The 24,422-nt window shown below is 43.3% G+C and overlaps 1 protein-coding gene across 8 annotated transcripts in view; it reads left to right on the forward strand.

Annotated features, from left to right (window-relative positions):
- The window catches only part of HNRNPM (heterogeneous nuclear ribonucleoprotein M), a 154,164-nt gene that overhangs the window by 121,757 nt on the left and 7,985 nt on the right, over positions 1–24,422 (forward strand). For 2 of the 8 annotated variants that reach the window (XM_054250737.2, XM_078360414.1), the window contains 8 exons: positions 7,457–7,550; positions 9,209–9,400; positions 10,417–10,570; positions 11,675–11,724; positions 12,588–12,648; positions 15,753–15,854; positions 18,280–18,324; positions 18,778–18,855. In XM_054250737.2, the coding sequence (XP_054106712.2) occupies positions 7,457–7,550; positions 9,209–9,400; positions 10,417–10,570; positions 11,675–11,724; positions 12,588–12,648; positions 15,753–15,854; positions 18,280–18,324; positions 18,778–18,855 (776 nt within the window). Of the gene's footprint in view, positions 1–6,389; positions 6,443–7,358; positions 7,367–7,456; positions 7,551–9,208; positions 9,401–10,416; positions 10,571–11,674; positions 11,725–12,587; positions 12,649–15,752; positions 15,855–18,279; positions 18,325–18,777; positions 18,856–24,422 lie in introns of those variants that run through there. The other 6 variants (XM_078360413.1, XM_078360415.1, XM_002761689.6 and 3 more) reach the window with 5 other exon arrangements.

Below are 24,422 nucleotides of genomic sequence, written 5' to 3' on the forward strand. Positions count from 1 at the left end.
AACTGTTAGGCTTTTTCCCCTCTGGGGAAAAAATAGAGTAGAGCTCAAAATAAGGTATCTGCTTTGTAATGCGGTGCCTTAGGATGTGCATTGTCATAGCCTAGGTGACACTTCCCAGCGGGGAGGCAGGGGAAGCAACTGAGCTCTGCTACCACCAGGAGGCCTGCCTCTGGTCCTCACCCCCGTGCACACTGCAGTGTCCTCTTTCTCTCTCCTCTTTCCCTCCTGTGCTGCTGTTGTCTTCCTTTATTTCCTGATTTCTTGGTCCTGCTGGTGGCATTTAGGACTAAAGAGGCTGCTTAACCCTGGTTTAGACAACACTGTGGTAGAGAACAATTTGTATATTGCCTTGAGGCACCCCCGCCCACCCACCCTGACCTAGACTCATACTACCCTTCAGGGAGTCTTTGCATGACTGAAAGGTATTGGTTTTCTGGAGAATTCATTATGAAAAGAGATGTGAGCTTGATTTGTCAAATGATTTAACATTTCAGTGACAGAGATGCCCCATGGATAGGCCATTCTGTATGTGTACTGGTGCTCCCTGCATTGGGTTTGGAAATTATGAATGGCACTGCCATCGTTGTCCCATCACTTATTTTGACCATGACATGCAAGAAGCACTAGGCACTGTGAAACTCTCCGTACAGTAACGCGTGCTGCTCCCACGTGGTATTTCTCCAGATAACACAGATGGAAAACGTTTTGGTGTGTGATTGATGTTCTTGCCTTGATCAGCCAAATCATTCCTGCCAATGCTCCTAGGGCAAGAGTGAAGTTTCTTCTTTTTGTCTGAAGGGCGTGTCATGCTGCATCCCAGATGCAGTGTTCTTGGTTTTTGGGACTGCTGCTTCAATATAAGCTTAGAATTTCTGTACAGTACGGTTGGGCCTCATTCGAATTAGCTTTTGGAATAACCTCCAAATTTGTGTTCTCATGATTTGGTTGAACTGCTGAATTGTTATTTCCATTGATAATAAGGTATAGTAGTTCCAAGAACCAGGAATGTGGCTTTGAAAATGCAATTGTTAGAATTTTGTAAGAGATTGCAGGCCAAATTATTTTTTCATTTTTAGGAGTGTGTGAACCAGTTTTGGGACATGATGGATAAAGTAGGTGACATTTTTACTGCTTTACCATTCAGTAATTCGGTTTGGGAAACCTTAAAGCTGGTAGCAGCAGCAGCCATGGTGTTTCTGGATGTAGAAGCAGTTCACCTTAATTCACTATTTTGCACCTTTAAGTGTGGAGCCAGCCTGGTGGTTGATTCGGATACTTCCAAACTGGTTCTCATATTCCCCTGGCATACTGCTATGAATGCCTGGGCTCAGCCCTCTCAGTGTATTTTTGGTGGTGTAATTCAGAATTACAGGTGTGCAGTAAATCAGTTATTTTTAATGAGCCTTAAAATGTTCTTGTTTAGAGCTCCCCTGTACTGACTAAATTAATTACTTTGCTGTTTAAATTATTAGCAGTATAGGATTGTGGGTAAAGTGACTCATAAGAAAGGTAATCTTTTTATGGTAATGCTTATATTCAGTATGTGAAGTCTAAAGAAATTTACTATATTTACATATGACTCCTTAAGAAATACTCTTTTTATTATGTTTTTAAGAGTACATTTTTTATTCCTGTTTTGGCATACAAAAAATGTTTAAGTAGTTATTTTAAATCTGAAATATTTATTTGAAATCTGTTGCCAATAAGTTTTAAGTTTTTTGAAGACTTAATACACAGGAAGAACTAGCAGATTGAGGCACTCACAACCCTACAAGTATTAGTCTCAAAATAATTCCAAATCACAGAGATTTGGGCTATCATAATCTAAGCACTCTATCACTGCGTTTTAAGGTCTGATGAATCTTAGCCTTGTTTCAGGAAATGAGTAGAACAAGAACTACAGTTGTTGAAATTTTCTGTCATTGTAGCACTATCTAATTGTAGCTTCTCAGAACTAGAGTAGCTAGCTTTGAGAGGGCAAGAGGGGAGGTTTCTTCCTAAGGATACTCCTGGGGGAGATTGTCTCACATGCCCCTCCCTCACCTCTTGATCCTCTTCCCCCATCTTTCATACCAGCTACATATTCTCCAGCTCTAATTTTGACATTTAGCAGCGTCTAGAATCTCCAGTTGATAATCCACATAGGAAGTGAACTGGTTATTCACCCCGTTAAAAGTGACTTAACAGTCCACATGTCCACAGTTTGTATCCTGTCAGGTAAAGGGTTACACATCTTAAAGTTATTGATCATAATAAGGACTGGGTAGAAAATATAAAGATTTCTGTGAGCAAAAGGCGATCTTAGGCTTTTAAACTTAGTGTTGTGCTACATTTTGTTTGAGACCATCAAGTCCTGTGTGGGTAGAAGAAGCTCCTTGCTGGGCTGCTTCTCCTGGCCTCACCAGGCAGCCAGCAGCACCCAGATGGGTCAGCGCCACCGGAGCAGAACTGAGCTGCACCCACAGTGAGTAAACAGAGGCTGGGTTGAGGAAGAAAGGAAGTTTGGGGATGTAGTTTACCCTTAGTCAATCCCAAGTTTAGCAGCAGTTTAACTTGTGTAAGCAAAGATTTCTTTAAGCACTTAATCTTTCTGTTAGTATTTAATGCTCCACTTTAAGTAAATTTCAAATTGCAGCGGACAGAAAACTAAGGCCCAGAGGGCAAGTGTAGTCCAGTAGAAAGCCTCCCATCTTGGATCCCGGAGATAGTTTGCATTGTGGCAGAAATGTATTTTCAATTTAAATTAAATTCCTGCCCAGTCTATTCATGTTCCTCCATATTTTCCTTGGTTGGAATTGCAGCCTGCATTTCATTTTATTTTATTTTTTTTGGAGTCTCAATCTTTTACCTAGGCTAGAATGAAGTGGCGTGATCTCGACTCACTGCAACCTCCGCCTCCAGGGTTCAAGCAATTCACCTGCCTCAGCTTCCCAAAGAGCTGGCATTATAGGTGCCCACCACCATGCCTAGCTAGTTTTTGTATGTTTAGTAGAGACGGAGTTTCTGCATGTTAGCCAGGCTGGTCTGGAACTCCTGACCTCAGGTGATCCACTCTCCTTGGTCTCCCAAAGTGCTAGGATTACAGGCATGAGCCACCACGCCTGACCACGGCCTGCATTTTAGAAGGGCCTGTTATGCTAAAGTGTTCATATTTGTGAATAGTTAGTTGAGCCCCAGCAGTGCAGCCTGTCTGGTTTACTATGTGGTCTTTGGTGTTAGGGAAGCAATACCGTTCTGCCATTGCCATGCAATTAAGGAGGAGTGTGGGCTCAGTCATTTCCTAACCTGTCCGTAAGCCAAGTGTGTAGAATAATTATTTTGCCATGTTTCAAGATGTCTTTATATTAAAGAGTGTGCATGTGTTCTCTGCATCCCCCTACCCCAGTAGAGTGGCTACCTGAGAATAGACCATTATGAGACGAAGAATGTTGACAACATGCCTGACTTTCAAGCCTCCCCACCCCTGTGAAAAAAAATTCTGAGCTTTATCACATATGAATTCTCTTCAGTGAAGCTTCAGCCCCTGTATTCTTTTTGTTTTTCCCCCCCATTTCAGACTTAGGCAGTAAATGGGGACACAAAAACAAATACTCATTTTGATAAATGTGCAGGGAGAGTGAGATCACAGTAGCTCCAAGGGACCACCTGAGTTATTTTTTTGTTTGCTCATCTTATCCTCCTGATGTGTTTTAAGAATAAGGCAATCTTTTTAAACCAACTTAAATGTTGGTCAAAAATGATGTCTTAGAGCATTTTAAATAGAAGGTAACATTTGGTGTTAGATTTTATTAATGTCTTAGTTTTTTCATTTCGATATTTTGATTTTTAAGCGCAGTAGAATTTGTCTTAGCAGCCTACTCTTGGGATTCCATGAATTCCATTCATGTTTACACAGGGAGAGGAGCAACCATATTTTTTATTAATATCTGTGAGTGCCGTTTCTGTAAGACTGCTGCTACTGCCAAGCTGTCACCTCTGCCCCTGAGTCCTGACTGTGTGATCTGCTTTGGATGGTTTGTTCATTAAACTTCGTGGAATGTGACCAGACTGCGGTTACTTGTCAGATTTTGCCCTCACATTCTTGTCAATAGTTGTGCTGACTTATATGAAACAAATATTTGCTTCGTTTATTGTAGAACCAAAAGGGAGGTGGTCTTTTAAAGGCTTCATCTTCCTATAGGAAACTATGAATTAGCAGCTATTACAGATCCCTTAACACTGAATTGATGGTCTGTCAGGATAGAGGTTGGAATTTTATGAGTTTGTGAGGTTCGTGGTCATTACTGATGATCTCGGGGACAGCATTACTCATGCTGGACCCTCGGGTGACTGCTAAACAATGATACCATTTAGGGGAAAAAGATGGAGAAGGTTTTAAGCAAATTTTTAGTACAAAGGATTGAAGTCAGGTGTGCCATTACTAGACTAGACTGTTACATGGAAAAAGTCCTAATTTCTAAACCTTTCTTTTTGTTAAAGTGGTTATGGCCATGGAAAAAAAGTTTGGTTTGGACTTGCTTGGTTTCTAGGTTGCAATTACAGCTTTTTGATCATGTGTCTTTATGGACGCAGACTACAAACTTCAAATGCAACAGGATTTGAATTTGGACAACATGGTTGCAGCTGTCTTGAATTAGTTATGAGTCTTTTATTTTTTTAAAGGTTATTAGGTGGTAGTCATAGCTGGTAGGAAATAAACTTGGGGCCTTTTCATTCACTGTTTTGACACTGTGGCATTTTCATCAAAGTGGAGACAAGGGTTGGTGGTCCTTGAATGGCTGCTGCTCTTGAAACAAATGGCTTTTAACTACTTTAACGTGGTCTCAGGGCTGCTGCATTTTTTGAACTGCTTAACTTTTTAAAAGTTAAGTAAAGTCGCTCTGTACAACTGTCCCTTGGCTGCAGTCATTTTTCAGTTTACCCCACAGGAGTACATACTCCAAAAGTTAAACCAAGCCTTCCTATTTTCATTCTTCTTTTCTTTGCACTAATGATTCTTTCTCCTTCCTGTTTTGTGCAAAGTGCCAGTTTGGTTCTGAAACATTTCAGGAGAGGACAAAGAAGGTGAGGCTCTAGATGTAAACACTTGGCTTTCTTGCCCTCAACCAATGTGCAGAGCCATTAATACGTCCTTCAGATTTATTGTATCTTGTCTTTCCTTAAAATTTTTCCTTCTTGTAGCCTCATAATTTTAATGTCCTTTGAACAAAAGAGTTGGAATAGGCAGGACTTGTCAAGGTCATTAGGTGGGTTATTTTTACCCTTTTTCTGCTAAACCAAACTGATCCAGAAAACAACAAAAGCCCATGATTTGACTTTGGAGTCTGGTTAGAGATTGTTTTCTCCAGGTTAACACTTGACATTTGTTTTGTGTGTGCCATCTTCAAGTTCAGCAGCCATTTTGGTGGTTGTCTTGATGGATTCTAACATCTGGTCATGGTGGTCATGAATTGGCAATCCAAACCTTGAGGAAAAGCTGCAGAAACTTTTCAAATGCTTTGGTTTTTTTTTCCCTTTTGTGTAAATTAGAATCATGTGAATCTGTTTAACACTTTAGATAAAAAAATCTGAGTCCTGAATTTGAATTTGTGTCCTTTAATGGGGAGGTTTAGAAAGCAGCAAGAATGAAGCCTGACCTAATTCACTGAAGAGAATCCAGATGCTGCTCTGGTTTTGTGATCTTAACTATATTCAAACATTCTGCCTCTACAGCTGTGGAGCCTAGTGCTGTGTGCAGGACCAGCTATAGAATTTGTGGGGCCCAACACAAAACCAAAACAAGGGGCCTCTTGTTAAAAGATTAAGAATGTCATGGCAGCATTAACAGCATTAAACCAAGCTGAGGCCCCCGAGTGCCGGGCTCTGGACGACTGCACAGGTTGCTCACCTGTGAAGCTGGCCCTGCGGCCATGTGTGCCTGTGAGCTTATACCTTTGCATACATGCGTCCTTGTATTTATACCATGTGATCTCAGCACGATGGCATCGTAATTTGTATGCATTTCACCTACTTGCCACCAATGAGACTGTATGTGTAAAACTGTTTTCCTCCCTTCCCCAAAAAAGTAAATCACGCAGACTTCTTTCCTATAGATTTGGATTGCCTCTAGTCATGAATGAGTTTTCCAGACAGGGAAATTGATATGGAAATCTGTGGAATAGCTTGTTTGTGGTGGGAGGAAAATCAAGGACATATTGTTAACGTGTTTTCACCTACTTTTACTGCACACCTGTAATGCCTAGTTTGGTGGTTTAGAGAATATGGAGTGTTTCTGGGCTTTCTTATAAGGCAGAGGCTCCATACAAGGTTGCTGATGATTGTTCTAAATTCCCATTGTTTTCTTGGCTTTTCTCCCTTGGTTTATGTGTCGTCTGGAAACTGATTTGTAGTTGGTGAGGTAACATACGTGGAGCTCTTAATGGACGCTGAAGGAAAGTCAAGGGTAAGTGTCTGAGAGAATTTCTTCTGTGGATTTACTACATGAAAAATGTAACTGTATGGTGGCGTGGAATCGAATGAAATCAGGAAGGCAGTGAGTGCTCATGTTACAGTAGCTATGTTTGATTTTGCCAAACATTCGAGTGGGGTGGGAGGGGATTTGCAAATGGGAGTCCCGCTTTTCCAAATGGCTGGCCAAAGAGCTTTTTGGTATTCTGTTTGGATGCCCAATTTGGATAACTGGGGACCAATAGCAGCATTGTCTCTTTGTTAACAGAGGAATTGGCTGTGTGTGAATTATGCATGGAATTTTAGCGGTGGTATAATTAATGTAAAACGTGTGTTCTTGTCTAGAAAATGTTACTCTTGGTTGTTTGCTGAATTTGAAAGTTGTGTGAACCAAAGATTCCGAAAAGTTGCCTTTGTGCCAGTAAATTGTAAATCAAATGTTAAAAACTTGAATGTTCAAAATTGGCGTAGTTTAAAGAGAACATAAACTATTTTCTGTCGTGCAATAGAATGGCTTAGAATAATCAAAAGGATGAGCTTAACTTATGAAAGGGATGAATTTAGGAGGAATATGGTAAGGACTCGATTGAGTACAGAGGGAAGCAGATCTAAAGTTGGTGTGATTTCTTGGAGACCCTGAATTTAGGTCTGCTTATTACAACGTCAGCAGCTCTAGCGCAATGCTGGTAACGCGTAGGAGAGGGAAATACTAAGGAGCCCAGCTTTTTACAAGGAAGGTGAGGCGAGGCACTTCTGTCAGCTTCCCCTTAAAACGGTTCATTTTAAAAGACTAACTTTGTGACATTAATCGTATTTTTAGTTTGTTTATAACTGTCACTGGTATTTACTATTGTTTTCTTTTCTTTTTCCCCTTCCTTGCTCTTCTGACTGGTCTCTGGCTTTCTCCAAAGGGATGCGCGTAAGTATCATCTAGTTACTTACTGGTATTTGAACTTTCTAACTTGTAGGACCGGATTCAGTCTATTTGTTTTCTTTTGACTTTTTATAGTGTTGTTGAATTCAAGATGGAAGAGAGCATGAAAAAAGCTGCGGAAGTCCTAAACAAGCATAGTCTGAGTGGAAGACCACTGAAAGTCAAAGAAGTAAGCTCTGGCTTAACACTGCGGATCCTGTGTGTAATTGTTGAGTGATCCCTCTTTGGAATTAGGGAAAGACTGTCATGGTCCTAGATGGCATTTAACAAAGCAAGTGCCAACCTGTTGTTTTTAATGAAGCGTGTCAGTCACAGCCTACAGCAGCCACTCCCTGCAAGGACTTTGGGGTGGTGACCGCCTTCTAACATCTGTGATTTGTCTGCGGCATTGTTGTCTCAGGGACTCTCAAACTGTGAGCCTGTGGGTTTGTGCCATTTTTACTCTGTCCGAACCTTCTTCTTGGCCCATCTTTTTTCTCTTTTTTTAAGTGAGTTTTTTCCAGCATGGGTAACATGGGGAAACCCCATCTCTACAAAAGATACAAAAATTAGCAAGGCATGGTGGTACCTGCCTGTAGTCCTACCTACTTGGGAGGCTGAGGCAGGAAGATCGTTTGAGTCGGGGATGTTGGGGTTGCAATGAGCTGAGACTGCCCTTGCACTCCAGCCTAGATGACAGAGTGAGACCCTGTCTAAAAAAAAAAAATAATAAAGTGAGTTCGTTATTCTTCAAACCTGCTTTCACATTTGATTTGAATCAGATATCTTCCTTGAGGAAGATGGGGTTTTTTTTGTTGATTAAATCCCTCTTGACCGGGTGCAGTGGCTCACGCCTGTAATCACAGCACTTTGGGAGGCCAACGCAGGTGAATCACTGGAGCTCACGAGTTTGAGACCAGCCTGACCAACCTAGTAAAATTCCATCTCTACTAATACAAAAAATTAGCTGGGCATGGTGGCCAGTTCCTGTAATCCCAGCTACTCAGGAGGCTGAGGCCGGAGAATCGCTTGAACCCGGGAGGCAGAGGTTGCAGTGAGCTGAGAACGCGCCATTGCACTCCACCCTGGGCAACAAGAGTGAAACTCCATCTCAAAAAAAAAAAAGAAAACCCTCTTGACTTCTTTTCACCTTTTCTTGGGGAGGAAGATGAGTAGATTTAGAGCAAAGCTTGGTAGGGTCTAAGATCACTCATGTGTTCATGATGTCTTTTTTAGTGCTGATGGTGGTAAATGACAGGACAGAGAGTTCGAGAAGAGAGTCAATACCAGAGCTTCACAGACCTGTCCAGATGTTGTATATTGTCCAGACCTTATATACATGACTTCAAACACCTGAAGGACTTGAAGGATTGGGGGGCGGGGTACTTGTGTGATCTAAAATTGTTTTTTTTTTTTTTTTTTTTTTTTTTTTTTTTCCAAACTTTTGGAAAAGTCATTGATCGGGTTTGCAGAAATCACAAAACCCCCCTGATGAATTAGTAAGATTCAGCTATACCAAGCCCATGAAGCTCTAGTTTCAGTCTGGCAGTTCTACATTATATCAGCTAATCATGTTTCCCTCCTTGTCCCCGTTTTCTTTTTTACTTAATTTAGTTGAGAGCTGTGTTTTTAGTGCCACATTTCATGTCTTTTCTTCCTTTCCTGTTCCTTTAGCTGGTCTCTTCTAGGCTGTAGTTGAGTTCATTGGACTTTCTTGTTAATAGATTTGAGAGATGCTTTTCAAACAACCTTTCCGTTTCTAAGTCTTGAGAATATCAGTTACTGTGCAAGTGTGGTTTTTGTTGTTTCTGGGTCAGTTAAGCGTAACACATTTTGTGCTTGTTTTAGGATCCTGATGGTGAACATGCCAGGAGAGCAATGCAAAAGGTGATGGCTACGACTGGTGGGATGGGTATGGGACCAGGTGGCCCAGGAATGATTACTATCCCACCCAGTATCCTAAATAATCCCAACATCCCAAATGAGATTATCCATGCATTGCAGGCTGGAAGACTTGGAAGCACAGTATTTGTAGCAAACGTAAGTAAACAGAGCCATCGTCTAAAGTGGAAAATCCGAACTTTATGAAATGACCTTGTCAATATGTTATAAAAGTAATTCTAACATTTGAGAAGAAAAATGTAAATAAGGGTTGTGTTCTTCATTTTTTTAAAAATCAGCCTTAGGTGTGGGCTTTGTCTGCATTCCTAAGTCACAAGCTTGACCATGGTCTCATTGGAGCTATGATCCCTGAGTTTTGCAGGTGTTTCCATAAGCAGTAACTTGAGTCTGCATTCTCTATTGGTTTATTTTGTGCAGTTTTGGTGCAGAGTAAGAGTGTATGAGCAGAGACAGTGCACTGACACCTTCCTCTTATGTCCGGGGGTGAATGATAATACCTCTGCCATCTGCAAGGAGAAATATTTTTAGAAGAAAGTAGGTTGGGTAGGGTAGGGTATGGTAAAGCTTATCAGGGAAACAATTTTTTTAAATGTTTAGAAAATGGGCCGGGCGCGGTGGCACACACCTGTAATCCCAGCACTTCGGGAGGCTGAGGTGGGCAGATCTTAAGGTCAGGAGTTCAAGACCAGCCTGATCAACATGGTGAAACCCCGTCTCTACTAAAAACACAAAAATTAGCTAGGTGTGGTGGTGGGCTCCTGTAATCCCAACTACTAAGAGAAGGGTGAGGCAGGAGAACCACTTGAACCTGGGAGGCGAATGTTGCAGTGAGATGAGATCACGCCACTGTACAGCCTAGGTGGCAGAGAATGACTCCCATCTCAAAAAAAAATTCAGAAAATGAGTATTAATTTAAAGTATGAGGTAACTTAAGCTTCTGAGAGACAGTATATTTACTATAAGTACAGTTTATTTATAGTGAATGTCAGGCTTTAAAATCCTATTTTTAAAATTTTGTTGCAGTTGCTTAGTTTTTGTGACATTATTTTCTAATACTTTTTTTCCAGCTATAGCATGTCTCATTCACGTAGTTAAAATGTTGTGTTTCTTAAGATATTTACATTGAGGTTTTTACCCCGTTCTCTCTTGATTAGCTGGATTATAAAGTTGGCTGGAAGAAACTAAAGGAAGTATTTAGTATGGCTGGTGTGGTGGTCCGAGCAGACATTCTTGAGGATAAAGATGGAAAAAGTCGTGGAATAGGCACTGTTACTTTTGAACAGTCCATTGAAGCCGTGCAAGCTATATGTATCCTTTGCTTCACAAGTAGGAATTGAGCTTGTGAACAATTTGACCTAAATTGCTGTTTTAGTAATGTAGGTTTGTGTGAGGAAGATGTGACTGTGTATTAATGCTTTTTATGTGACTAGAGGGAATGCATTACTGTGGAATTAAAAGGTTCTCTGGGCTGGACTGGGCATAGTGGCTTACACCTGTAATCCCAGCACTTGAGGAGGCTGAGATGGGCGGATCACTTGAGGTCAGGAGTTCAAGATCAGCCTGGCTAACATGGTGAAACCATTACCTCTACTAAAAATACAAAAATGAGCCAGACACGGTGGTGGGTGCCTGTAATTCCAGTTATTCTGAAGGCTGAGGCACGAGATTGCTTGAACCCGGGAGGCAGAGGTTGCAGTGAGCTGAGATCATGCCACTACACTCCAGCCTGGGTGACAGAGCGAGACTCAGTCTAAAAAAAAAAAAAAGTTCTCTGGGGGTGAAGTTGATTCAGTACAGTTTGGATAGTTTTGTTTTCAGAAAAGTCTAGGTTTGAAGGAGGGAGCCCAAAGAATGCACCACTAGAGAGAAACTGGACTGTTGTTTCCTATATAATTGAACCTTGCAGGACCTCACTCTGTCCAGTGAGTAAACATCATTTTGGAGGAGGCCACTTGTCCTTGACCCTAGGCTTACCCGAGAGTTTTTAATCCCATGGAGAGTACCCCAAATGAGCACATTCATGCAACTCAGGCAAGACTGCCACTGCATGTTTTACCCAGAAAACATGGTCCTTCAGTTTAGATGGTGGTAGACACCTGGCCTGTTGGCCACATTCAGAGAATCTTGATGCCACTGCTTAAGAGGATGGTTTGGTGAAAAGTTTAAAGTTATGAATGAAGCTTCACACCTAAGGAATAAGTGGAAGTTATCTTGTCGTTCCCCCCACCCACAGCTTTATTTATTGTTCCTTTTATGTTTATTGTTGAAAGCACAATGAAGAATGGAAATTGCTCATAAATTGATCACTTAGAGAGACTGGTAGCAGTTAGGGAGTATTTTCTCTTTTCTTCTTTGTATTTCTTTTGTGCACATTTTTAGAATTGCAAGAAAGAGCCTTAATTGTACTACCAGCTATGTTCAATGGCCAGCTGCTGTTTGATAGACCAATGCATGTCAAGATGGTAAGTCAGTAGGATCTTTCTCTGTGATATACTGAAGTCCAGCAAAAACATGGAATTAATAAGAGTGTACACATACCACTGTAAAATATTTATGGATTAATCTAAATAGGGAACAGTATATTGAGCAAATTTGTGAGAGAAATAACATTTTGCTCACGCAGCTCTTGTCTGCATTAGATAATTTTCCCTTTGCGCAGTTGACTGTTCATGGCTCACTCAGGAAGTCACCTGGGTATCCTGGTTGAGCAAGTGATCCGTTTCAAAGAATGACTATTATATGGGGTTCCAGTTTTTAAAGTATTACAATGTAATGTTTGTTTAGCATCAAATCTGTTGTGAACATAATTAAGCATTGATTCAGGCATCTGTTAAAGGTCAGTTGGAGCATTTCAGTCGTAATACACATTTGCTCTGCTCTGGCTGTGCCAAAGATGATAGTTACTACAGGCCTGACCGGAACATGCTGAGGGCAATCTAGTTGGGACTCAAGTTGACGAAAATGTTAAAAGAAACTATATAGCAATTTTTCATTACTCTAAATAGAACAGTTAAGTTTTTTGAATAGATAATAGATTCACATGATTCAAAAGTCAAAAAGCATGAAAAGATAGTGAGAATCCTACTTGGACTTCTTGTGCAGGTTCCCATCATCCCCCACAGTAATATCCATGTGTCTTTGGTCTTTCTCCTTGACATAAAATAGCAGGCACACTCCACATACCTTTCCATCCTTGCATGTGATTCCGTGGCAGGGATAGTTTGTTCAACTGGTCCTCTGTTGATGGGGGGTCATTTCAGTCTTTTGCTATTGCAAACACTGCTGCACTGGATACTAAGATTTACTCATTTTCATTCTCTTCCAGGATGAGAGGGCCTTACCAAAGGGAGATTTCTTCCCTCCTGAGCGTCCACAACAACTTCCCCGTAAGTGTTTCAGTGATTATGGCTGAGAGTTTGAATTTGAGTTATGCTAATAAAAAGAAAATGACTATAGAGTTTCACTCACTTGAATCTCTGCCAGGTTAGCCCTCAGTTCTTTTTTTTTTTTTTTTTTTTTTTTTTGAGACGGACGGAGTTTCGCTCTTGTTACCCAGGCTGGAGTGCAATGGCACGATCTCGGCTCACCGCAACCTCCACCTCCTGGGTTCAGGCAATTCTCCTGCCTCAGCCTCCTGAGTAGCTGGGATTACAGGCACGCGCCACCATGCCCAGCTAATTTTTTGTATTTTTAGTAGAGATGGTGTTTCACCATGTTGACCAGGATGGTCTCGATCTCTTGACATTGTGATCCACCCGCCTTGGCCTCCCAAAGTGCTGGGATTACAGGCTTGAGCCACCTCACCCGGCCAGTCCTCAGTTCTTTTGGCCAGTTCTTATCTATAGATTTTTCAGGGTGAGAAATGAGCAGAGATTCACAACTTGAGGATATTGTTAGGATTACCTTGTGGTGACCCCCAGGGTGTAGAGGATGTAGTTAGGCATTTTGAAAGTGTCCTGGGGAAGGAAGAATCAGAACCTGCGAAAGGAATGAAAACCAGACTGCCCTTGAATTCAGAAGATACTGATTAGTCTCATGTGGGCCAGCAGTACACACTAGACATCCATACAGAAATTCATCCATAGATGTTCGCAGCTGGATGAAATACACATGTCATGGTGTGGATGAACCTTGATTTCATCTGTAGGATACGCTCAGCATATATAGATTCATAAAGGCAGTAAGTAGATTAGTGGTGGCCTGTGGCTGGGAAGGAGTAAGTGGGGAAGTGATTGCTAATAAGGTTGGATTTCACTTTTGGCTGATGAAAGTATTCTGGAATTAAATGGTAGTGATGGTTGCATATTTCTGAATATACTAAAAACTACTGAATACTTTGGGTGAGTTTTATGGTATGTAAAATGTCTTAAACAAATAACTTCTCTGCAGAAGGAGAAGGGATCGGCTATGTGTGACTCCAGGTGAAAATCTGTCTGGGACAGGGAAGGCTAGTTGATTGGCCACCACAAAGGAGGAAGTGGCACATATTAGTGCAAAGTCCTAGATAAGCCTGAGGCGGGAAGCCAGAACCTAAGTGCAGACAGTGGTGGGAGGGTTCAGGGAATCACTGGCACAGGTAGGGCCAGCCTGGAGAAGGAAGATGGGTGAGGGTGAGAGGCCTGTGTGTGCTGTGCTGTGGGCCCTCCACCAGGTGGGTTGAGGAGGCCTGGTCTGGAGCAGCTGCTCACTTACTTAGTTGGATGGGAGTCCAGGCCAGAGCACCTTTGCAGCATAGTTTTAAGGCAGCGTGACAGATGTATCTTGAGAACAGATCTGTGGCTTCATGAGATGGCTTATCTGTTGAAAGGCATCATTACTTAGAGAAGGATTGCATGTCCTTGATCTAACGTACTCATTTCCTAAATACATACTCAGGGTGTTCACTTGAGCAGTGGTCTCCTTGGACCATGGCGATGGCTCTTGATGGCTCTTGAGCTGGAGCAGGAGGAGGAGCATACACCCCAGGGAGCCTGTTATCCATGGCTCTTGGTCTCCCAGCACATTTCAGAGACTTGACTTCAAAGCCTTCAGTGCTTTGGGGAGTAAGTAACCTTGGTGATCTCTTGCTGCCGTTGCTATGCAATTAAAGATGGAACATTAATCAGATTAAATGCCTGGCAACTGGCAGCAGATTTTATTTACTTTTTTTGTGTGTGGCCTTTCAACTGACTGATGGTTTTATTTACTTTTTAAATGAATTTTGTTTTGTTTTGTTTTGTTTGAAATGGAGTTTCACTCTTGTTGCCTGGGCTGGAGTGCAATGGTGCGATCTTGGCTCACTGCAACCTCCATCTCCCAGGTTCAAGCAATTCTCCTATCTCAGCCTCCTGAGTAGTAGGGGATTATAAGCATCGCCACCATGGCAGGCTAATTTTGTATTTTTGGTAGAGACGGGATTTCTCCATGTTAGTCTTGAACTCCTGACCCCTGATCACCTGCCTCAGCCTCCTGAAGTGCTGGGATTACAGGTGACTGCGCCTGGCCCGTTCCCTTCTTTTTTTTTTTTTTTTTTTGAGAGAGAGAGTCTCACTCTATGACCCAGGCTGCAGTTTAGTGGTGCAATCTTGGTTCACTGCAACCTCCGTTTCCGGGTTCTACGGATTTTTTTTGTCAGCCTCCCTAGTAGCTGGGATTACAGGTGTGTGCCACCATGCCAAGCTAATTTTTGTAATTCTAGTAGAGACGGGGTTTTGCCATGTTGGCCAGTCTGGTGTTGAACTCCTGACCTCAGGTGATCCATCCCTTGGCTTCCCAAAGTGCTGGGATTACAAGTGTCAGCCACCACATCTGGCCTTCATTCATTTTTAAAACTTTACCTGGTTATGGTTTAAGCCTTAGGTGGTGGTTACCCCAAATATTGCAAGTGTTAGCTTTTTTGGCTGTTTCCAGAGACTAGCCTGTATTTCTATGCTCCTGTTTGTGTTTGTGGGGCATGGAGCTGAGTGTGGGCTGGGTCCCCAGTTGTGGGTTAGGAAGCTTGGGGACAGGAAGATAGGTTCCTTGAATACATTAGCGTCATTGTTACTAAAGCCACCCAGATTCAGAGCGTAGTGTATACCCAGAATGTTGATTGGATGGTTTGTAAACTGCTTTTTCATGAGAAACGTTTTTTGGGCTACTAGGGATTGGGCACACTTGTGCTGCATGCCATCTGATGTCTTGAGTCACTGTTTTTGATCAGACAGTTCTCAGTCCGTGGGTTAGTGAAACAAATAGGAGCTCAAGAATCTTGGTATGGGGGATGTTGACTTTCAAATGCATTGGTTTTAGGTTGCCTTTGTTATATACATACACATCCCAAACGCCAGAACAAGGTTTTGTTTCCAAGTGTGCTGATGTTAAATATTGCATTAGGTCCTGGGGTTGCTGGTGGGTGGGGGCGGTAGGCTGGAGTGGATAGCTGCAACTCAATAAACAAAGACTCCTTTCCTTTGAGGGTCAAGTTTTGCTAAGTAGGGGAAAACTAAGTCACTTTTTCTTTTCCTTCCAGATGGCCTTGGTGGTATTGGCATGGGGTTAGGACCAGGAGGGCAACCCATTGATGCCAATCACCTGAATAAAGGCATTGGAATGGGAAACATAGGTCCCGCAGGTAAGAATGACAGTGCACCTTGCTTGGGGGTTTGGGGAAGTGAAAATTATTAAAGTTAATTATTGGGGCAGTTGGACTTTGAGTAATTTAAATGAAATACAGGTTTAACTGGGCCAAAAATCCCTCCTCATTCATCTCTGCTTCATTTTGAATAAAGGCAATGTTTTGTATTTTTATTGCGTTGAATCCTTTTTTTAAAAGTCATTATGCTTTTTCATTGTAACCTCACAACCTTCTGAGCTGAGATAGTCATGCCATTTGATAAGAGGAGGCAAGCCAGAGAGTTGCTCTTGCTCAAGGTCACACTGTCAGTTAGTGACAGGCTGCAGGTCTCCTGAGCATCAGACCGTGGAACTGCTGCAGTGCCCTAAAAAGTTTCTTACCTGGACCCCCTTAGGCCCTCCTGGTGTGGGTACAGCTGCTGCTAGAAAGCCAGGGGCATTGATAGATGAAAGAAAGGCAGAGAGGGCCTCACTGCATGACAACACGGCCGACACAGGAAACATGGTGGACAATGTTGTCTTTAAGAAGACAAAGATGGGGGCCGGGCGCAGTGGCTCATGCCTGTAATCCCAGCACTTTGGGAGGCCAAGGCAGGTGGATCACGAGGTCAAGAGATCAAGACCATCCTGGTCAACATGGTGAAACCCCGTCTCTACTAAAAATACAAAAAAAAATTAACCAGGGATAGTGGCGCATGCCTGTAATCCCAGCTACTCAGGAGGCTGAGGCAGGAGAATTGCCTGAACCCAGGAGGCGGAGGTTGCCATGAGCCAAGATCGCGCCATTGCACACTCCAGCCTGGGTAACAAAAGCGAAACTCCGTCTCCAAAAAAAAAAAAAAAAAAAAAAAAAAAAAGACAAAGATGGGACTCTGGGAGGCTGAGGTAGGTGGATCACCTGAGGTCAGGAGTTTGAGACCAGCCTGGCCAACATGGCGAAAACCCGTCTCTACTAAAAATACAAAAATTAGCTGGGCATGGTGGTGTGGGCCCATAATCCCAGGAGGCGGAGGCAGGAGAATCACTTGAATCCGGGAGGCGGAGGCTGCAGTGAGCTGAGATTGCACGACCACTACAGCCTGGGCAACAAGAGCAAGACTCTGTCTAAAAAAAAAAAAAAAAATAGTAAAAGGACAAGGAGTAGCTACTGTGTGAAAGCTTTGACATGTAGAATAAACTTAGGCTTTGCTGTTGAGCATTTTCATTTCTGTGTAATGATGTATTGTTATTAAGGAATGTTTCATTTTTATGGCCTCAGACTTTGGTCTTTCTCGGACTCCTTTGAAATGCAGTGTGGATTGCATATCCCTAGTCTCTTTTCCAGAGCCACCCGGTGCTGACTTCAAAGTCCTGGGCCTACCAATCCCCCCCTCCTAACACACACGCCCCCCTCTGTCCCCATGTCTGACACCTAAATAGAAAGACTGGGGGTTGGGGAGGAAGTCTTGGTGTTTTTAGGAACTGGTTTTATATTTTGAAGATTTTACCTTTAACAGGGACTTCTTACCTACTTCTGTTCCCTTAAAATATTTTTCTAAAAAGTAATGTTCCATAAAATGTGTTTTATAATTCTATTTCATGTTTAATATCGCCTGACTTGAGGCATGTTGTGGTTGCTCATGCCTATAATCCCAGCGCTTTTGGATGCCAAGAGTTTGAGACTAGTCTAGGCAACATAGTGAGACCCTGTCTCTACAAAATATTTTTTAAAAATTAGCCAGGTGTGGTGGTGTACACCTATAGTCCCAGCTACTTGGGAGGCTGAGGCAGGAGAATCACTTGAGCCTGGGAGGTTGAGGCTGCAATGAGCAGTGACCATGCCACTGTGTTCCAACCTAGGTGGCAGAAGGAAACCCTGTCTCAAAAAAAAAAAAAAAAAAATCTGAGGGAGCTACGTAGTTTAATGACCCCAGTCGGACAGTGTTTTTTCGTTTTTTTTTTTTGTTTGTTTTTTGAGACAAAGTCTCCCACTGTCGCCAGGGCTGGAGTGCAGTGGTGTGATCTCGGCTCACTGCAACCTCCACCTCCTGGGTTCACGCGATTGTCCTGCCTCAGCCTCCTGAATAACTGGATATCAGGCACACACCATCATACTGGCTAATGTTTTGTATTTTTAGTAGAGATGGGGCTTCACTATGTTGGCCAGACTAGACTGGTCTCGAACTCCTCGTGATCCACCAGCCTCGGCCTCCAAAGTGCTGGGATTATAGGCATGAGCCACCACACCCAGACAATCCATCAGAATTTTAAGCCATATATTTGACAATTGAAATGGTAGGGCCTCTTTTTCTTGATAACAATATACTTGTCATCAGAGATTTTCTTTTGGGTTCATTTGCTGGTTTGGAATTATGCTTTTTAAATTCAAACGTTATTTACTGCTTTGACATAATTTTAGTTTGCATTGACTTTTTCTTTTTAAGGAATGGGAATGGAAGGCATAGGATTTGGAATAAATAAAATGGGAGGTAAGAATTTAAAATGAAGTACAAACATAATCACTTTTAGGCATAGTTTTCTCTCTTTCCTCTTTTCTTTCTTGTTTAAGCCCTGCATGAAATTACCTTTGGTTTCAGTTTGAGTCTAGAAATGACTTCCTCCTGCCTGTCCATCCTTCCAGCAGGTGTCTTGGCTTTTGGTTCTGGCTGTCTCACTAACTAGCTCTGTGACCTTGGGCAAACCACTCCATCTCTGTGCCTCTTTTTGCTTGTCTATTCATTGAGGGGGTTGGATCAGAACTACTTTTTGAAGATGGTGATTTTTAAAGAAGGGCACTAGCATTTTTTTGTTTTTCAAAAACCCTTAAACTTGGTAAGTTCTTGGCAGAAGATACCCCAGTTGAAACGTGACAGAATTTTTCTTTCCCTGCTCAGTCTAAGCAGTCTTGTTGGATGATGGTGAAATGTGAACTTCTCTTGCAGGAATGGAGGGGCCCTTTGGTGGTGGTATGGAAAACATGGGTCGATTTGGATCTGGGATGAACATGGGCAGGATAAATGGTAAGAATCGTGTTTTCTTCCTGCTTTCACCCACTCTTTGCCTTCTCTTGGCTCTGAGGTAACTTTTAGGCTGCAGACCCACTGAATTATCACTTCCACTTTTCTTTTCTTTTTTTTTAATAGAGACGGGATTTCTCCATGTTAGTCAGGCTGGTCTCAAACTCCCAACCTCAGGTGATCCACCTGCCTCGGCCTCCCAAAGTGCTGGGATTATAGGCGTGAGCCACCACACCTGGCCTATCACTTCCACTTTTCTACCGAATCAAACGTCTTTTGAATTGCCCTAAATATTTAAAAAACTAGACCTAATAGTAGACTTACTTCACTTGGTCACTAGTTTTTTGAGATGTCCTATGTTCCCAAGCTCTGCAATAATTTTCCAGTACAGTGTTAAAAAGCATGTATATATTCATGGTTATGGGCTCCGAGTATGAGGGATTCTTTAAAGTTTGATCAAGTTTGTCTCTCTCTAGGAGTGCTGGATAGGTAGTTCTTTATCATCTGTCCCAGCAGCAAATTGTCCACAGAAGCATTAATAAAAAACACAGCCTCATTTAATGTAGCAGTTTCATAATGCAAATTCTGGTTTAGTATAATTCAAAACCTCTACTGCCCCTCCCCACCAACCTTTGTTTTTTTTTTTTGTTTTGTGGTTTTTTTGAGATTGGCTTTTACTCTGTTGTCCAGCATAGAGTACAGTGGTGTGATCTTGGCTCACTGCAACCTCTGTTCAAGCAATTCTCCTGCCTCAGCCTCGTGCATAGCTGGGATTACAGGTGTATGCCATCATGCCTGGCTAATTTTTGTATTTTTAGTAGAGACGAAGTTTCACCATGTTGGCCAGGCTGGTGTTGAACTCCTGACCTCAGGTGATAGGCACACCTCAGCCTCCCAAAGTGCAGGGATTGCAGGCGTGAGCCACCGCACCTGGCTCCACGCCCCCCCCCCCGCCCCCAGCATTTTAACAGAAATATAACAGTATATTTCATTTAGACCTTGTGAGAGCCACGTGATATGTACGTAGTTATCCCCATTTCGATGGAAACTGAGTCATAGGGAGTGAGTTGTCTAAGGTCACTTGACTGGTAAACAGTGGTGCCTGGATATGAACCTAGGCTGTCTGGCTCCAGCTCTGGCTGTTCATCATGTGGGGATCTTGCCTTTTACAAGTGCCTCCAGCACAGCACTTGCCCCAGGGCACCAGCGGGGCTGTAGAGTGTGCATAAGAAGTCTGAAATCTTCATTTTTGAAATCCTCTATGTGCTGGTTACTCTTTGACCTTCCCCTTCACCGCAAGAAGGCAGCTGCTTTTATACACAGAAACTTTCTTGGAATGGGAAGTCATTAGGGATTTGGGTGTAAACCTTTCTTTGTGGGTTTCTCATAACAGGATGTGAAAGTGGTACAAGGACAGACATCACTGTCAGGCTTGAAAGGCAGCTGTCTCTGATGATCAGGCCCTTCTTCTGGTGCATAGGGAGCAGCGGGGCATGATGTCTGTTGACCTCTTCATGTATGCTTTGTTCTAGAAGGTGGTAAAAGGGTGTAGGAAAGTCGTCATCATTAGTAATAAAGCAACAAAGGTCTGTATTTCCAGTGTACATTCAAGCTTGTAACTTGTGTGTGCATGGAATTTTAATTTTAAAAAGAAAAGTTTCCAAAATCTGGCTTGCTAAAGTGTTACTCAGAGCAGATTAGTCTGGGCCTGTAATCCCAACACGTTGGGAGGCCAAGGTGAGAGGATCACTTGCGCTCAGGAGTTCAAGACCAGCCTAGGCAACGTGGCAAAACCCCATCTCTTATTTTTTAAAAACAAATTAGTCATTAGGAATTTGAGTTGTTGCTGTGAAAAGCAGAGTGGTACAGTTATAAGTAGATGGAAGCCAGGATGGGTTGGCCTGGGAGCTGTGCTGAGCCATCTGGCAAAGTCAGTGGTAAACTGGCAGGTGTAATCTGGCAGTCAGGATTTACAGCCTGGGGTAGGAGGTGGCAAAGGATTCCAAGTGCCGATTCTCTGTGGAGAACCACAAGTGAAGTGTGTGTTCGTAGACTGTTTTCTTAGATGTTCTCAGATTCACCACTCGGAGTGCTCCTTCCACCCTCTACAGCAGAGTAGAGGGATGACCTCTAGAGCCCTTGGGCACTGCAAGGAACCTGTAAATCACAGTGGAAAAAGAATTGAAGCAGGCATTTGGGTTTAATAAAATGTTCATGACCAGAGTGTAGCCATTACGGTCATGGGTGCTGCCATTAGACTGGTGGTCAGGCAGACTCCCAGAGCCCATCACTCAGCGTGAGTCAAATCTTGATAGAGTGGCTATAAAAATTTAAATCGGGGGGTGGGGAGTTGGGGAGAGATAGCATGGGGAGAAATGCCAGATATAGGTGATGGGGAGGAAGGCAGCACACCACACTGCCATGTGTGTACCTATGCAACAGTCCTGCATGTTCTTCACCTGTACCCCAAAACCTAAAATGAAAGAAAAAAAAGGATTATATAAAAGAAAATAACTGAGTTGGTAACACTATAAACCGAGATATGCTTCAGGCCTTAATTGTGCCAGGGTTCTCCTTGGTGCTCCTTCCTCGGTGCCTATATGGGGGGTTACCCACAATAATTGGCTCAGAATAAATCTCTTCAAATATTTTTTTTTAATTTTAAATCAAAAGATTGTGAAATGTTGGCTGGGCCTGGTAGCTCACACCTGTAATCCCAGCACTTTGGGATTAAAGTAAAAAAAAAAAGATTGTTAAATGTCAAAAACTGACTGGTGTGAGGCAGTATTTGACAGTGAAAATGCTACCCTTTGCGGGTGTAAATTGGAGTGCAGAGTGCTCCCTGAGTTCTGGGGCCCTGTCAACAGCCAGCAAAATGAGTTGTGAGGCCCGTGCCAACACGCTGATGCCAGCGTGTGGCATGTGTGTCTGGAGTGGGGTGCTGCATTCTTGCAGGTGGCAGGATGGAAGGAGAGCAGCAGAACTCCACAAAGATGCAGCTGTGGGCCTGTGGGGTTCTGTTTCACACACCTGCCCACCCTCCCCACATTTCCCCAGGGTCCTGGGCTCTGCTTTCCAGCAGATAGCACCATGAGGAGTATGCCAAACCTTGAGGTCACTTGAGTTAATTCATACTAGGAATATTAAGCCCACCATTGACAGCCACAGTCCTTGTTAATTATAATGTGCAGTTGCTGCCACATCTCTACTGGAGATGCTTATGTCATTGAAAGATAGGGACTCTCGCTTTGTTAGAAATATTCTTTGTAGCTGTGTAGTACAAGGCATTCATCACATAGCACCTGTCTTATCTGACATTTCTAAGGACTGAGATTAATAACAACTAGACTCTTCAAGGCCCTCTTAGCATGGGAGGGAGAGATTGTTTATAGACCTTGCAGCAAGAAAAGTGTGATTCCCATTTTAGCCTGCATGAGATGGACGCACAAGAAAAGAAGTAGCCAGCAATAGAATCACGAAAGGCCTTCTCAAACAAGTGACCACTGTGGTGGGCCTTCCCTGCAGAAGCTAGGACCCTTGTTTTTTGTTTTTTTTAAAGACAGGGTTTCGGCCGGGCGCGGTGGCTCACACCTGTAATCCCAGCACTTTGGTAGGCCGAGGTGGGCGGACCACAAGGTCAGGAGATAGAGACCATCCAGGCCAACATGGTGAAACCTCGTCTCTACTAAAAATACAAAAATTAGCTGGGCATGGTGGTGCGTGCCTGTAATCCCAGCTACTCAGGAGACTGAGGCAGGAGAATTGCTTGAACCAGGAGGCGGAGGTTGCAGTGAGCTGAGATTGCACCACTGCACTCCAGCCTGGCGCCTGGCAACAGAACAAGACTCTGTCTCAAAAAAAAAAGACAGGGTTTCACCATGTTGGCCAGGCTGGTCTTGAACTCCTGACCTCAGGTGATCCACCTGCCTCAGCCTCCCAAAGTGCTGAGATTATAGGTGTGAGCCACCACGCCCAGCCTGGACCCTTGTTTTAAAAGACATTCTTAGGCCGGCTGTGGTGGCTTTTGCCTGTTATCCCAACACTTTGGGAGGCTGAAGCAGGAGGATCACTTCAGCCCAGGAGTTCAGCCTGGACAACATAGTAAGACCTCATCTCTACAAAAAAATAAACAAAATTAGCTAGGCATGGTGCTGCACACCTTTCCTAGCTGCTTGGGAGACTGAGGTGGGAGGATGGCTTGAGCCCAAGAGGTCAAGGCTACAGTGAAGCATGATCATGCCACTGCATGTGCATGCCGTCATGCCTGGCTAATTTTCTTGTATTTTTAGTGAGATAAGGTTTCACCATCTTGGCCAGGATGGTGAAATCCCAAGCATTCCACCCACCTCTACCTCCTGAAGTACTGGGATTACAGGTGTGAGCCATCACGCCAGGTCTGTTCATGTTTGTTTTATATTGGCTGTATTCTTAGAATTTATGAAGGCCCTAGGAAGGTGGTCATCAGATTCATCCTTCAGCTCATGTTTTTCTTTTTTTTGAGATGGAGTCTTGCTCTGCTGCTCAGGTTGGCTCACTGCAACCTCTGCCTCCTGGGTTCAAGTGATTCTCCTGCCTCAGCCTCCTGAGTAGCTGGGACTACAGGTACCTGCCACCATGCCCAGCTAATTTTTTATATTGTTAGTAGAGATGGGGTTTCACGATGTTGGCCAGGCTGATCTTGAACTCCTGACCTCAGGTAATGTGCTCGCCTTGGCCTCTCAAAGTGTTGGGATTATAGGCGTGAGCCACTGCGCCTGGTTGATTCTTCTTTTAAGACAGGGTCTTGCCCTGTCATCCAGGCTGGAGTGTAGTGGGTTTGATCTCAATGTAGTGGGCTGAAGCAGTCCTTCCACCTCGGCCTCTCAGTGGCTAGGAACACAGCCACATGCCACCATGCCCTGCTACTGTTTTGATCTTTTTGTAGAGACATGGTCTCTGTATGTTGCCCAGGCTGGTCTCAAATTTTTGGGCTCAAGTGATGCTCTTGCCTTGGCCTCCCAAAGTGCTGGGTATACAGGCAGCAGCTACTGTTGCCTGGCCAACAGTGTATTGTTGTTGTTGTTGTTGTTGTTTTGAGAGAGACGGAATTTTGTTCTTTCACTTCAGCTTGAGTGCAGTGGCATGATCTTCTCGCTTCACTGCAACCTCTGCCTTCTGGTTTCAAGCAGTTCTCCTGCCTCAGCCTCCTGAGTAGCTGGGGTTACAGGTGTTGCCACCATACCTGGCTAATTTTTTTATTTTTAGTAGAGACAGAGTTTCATTATGTTGGCCAGACTGATCTCAAACTCCTGACTTTGTGTTCCGCCCGCCTCAGCCTCCCAAAGTGCTGGGATTACAAGTGTGAGCCACCACACCAGGCCCTAGCGGTGTATTTAAAAAAAAATATTTTAAAACACTGTCATTTGACTGCAAACAGTGATTTGTGGATAGAATAGCTGTGGCAAGAATAAATAGCATGTGACTTTACTCTCGTAGGTACTTTTTCTTGCTCAGAACCTTCAGTTCCTTGCCATAATGTGGCACCTCTCGTCTCATTCCGCTTCCTGCAGTGGCACATGAGTACCACATTG

The sequence above is a fragment of the Callithrix jacchus genome, chromosome 22 (assembly GCF_049354715.1).
Source record: "Callithrix jacchus isolate 240 chromosome 22, calJac240_pri, whole genome shotgun sequence".
NCBI classification, from domain to species: Eukaryota; Metazoa; Chordata; class Mammalia; order Primates; family Cebidae; genus Callithrix; species Callithrix jacchus.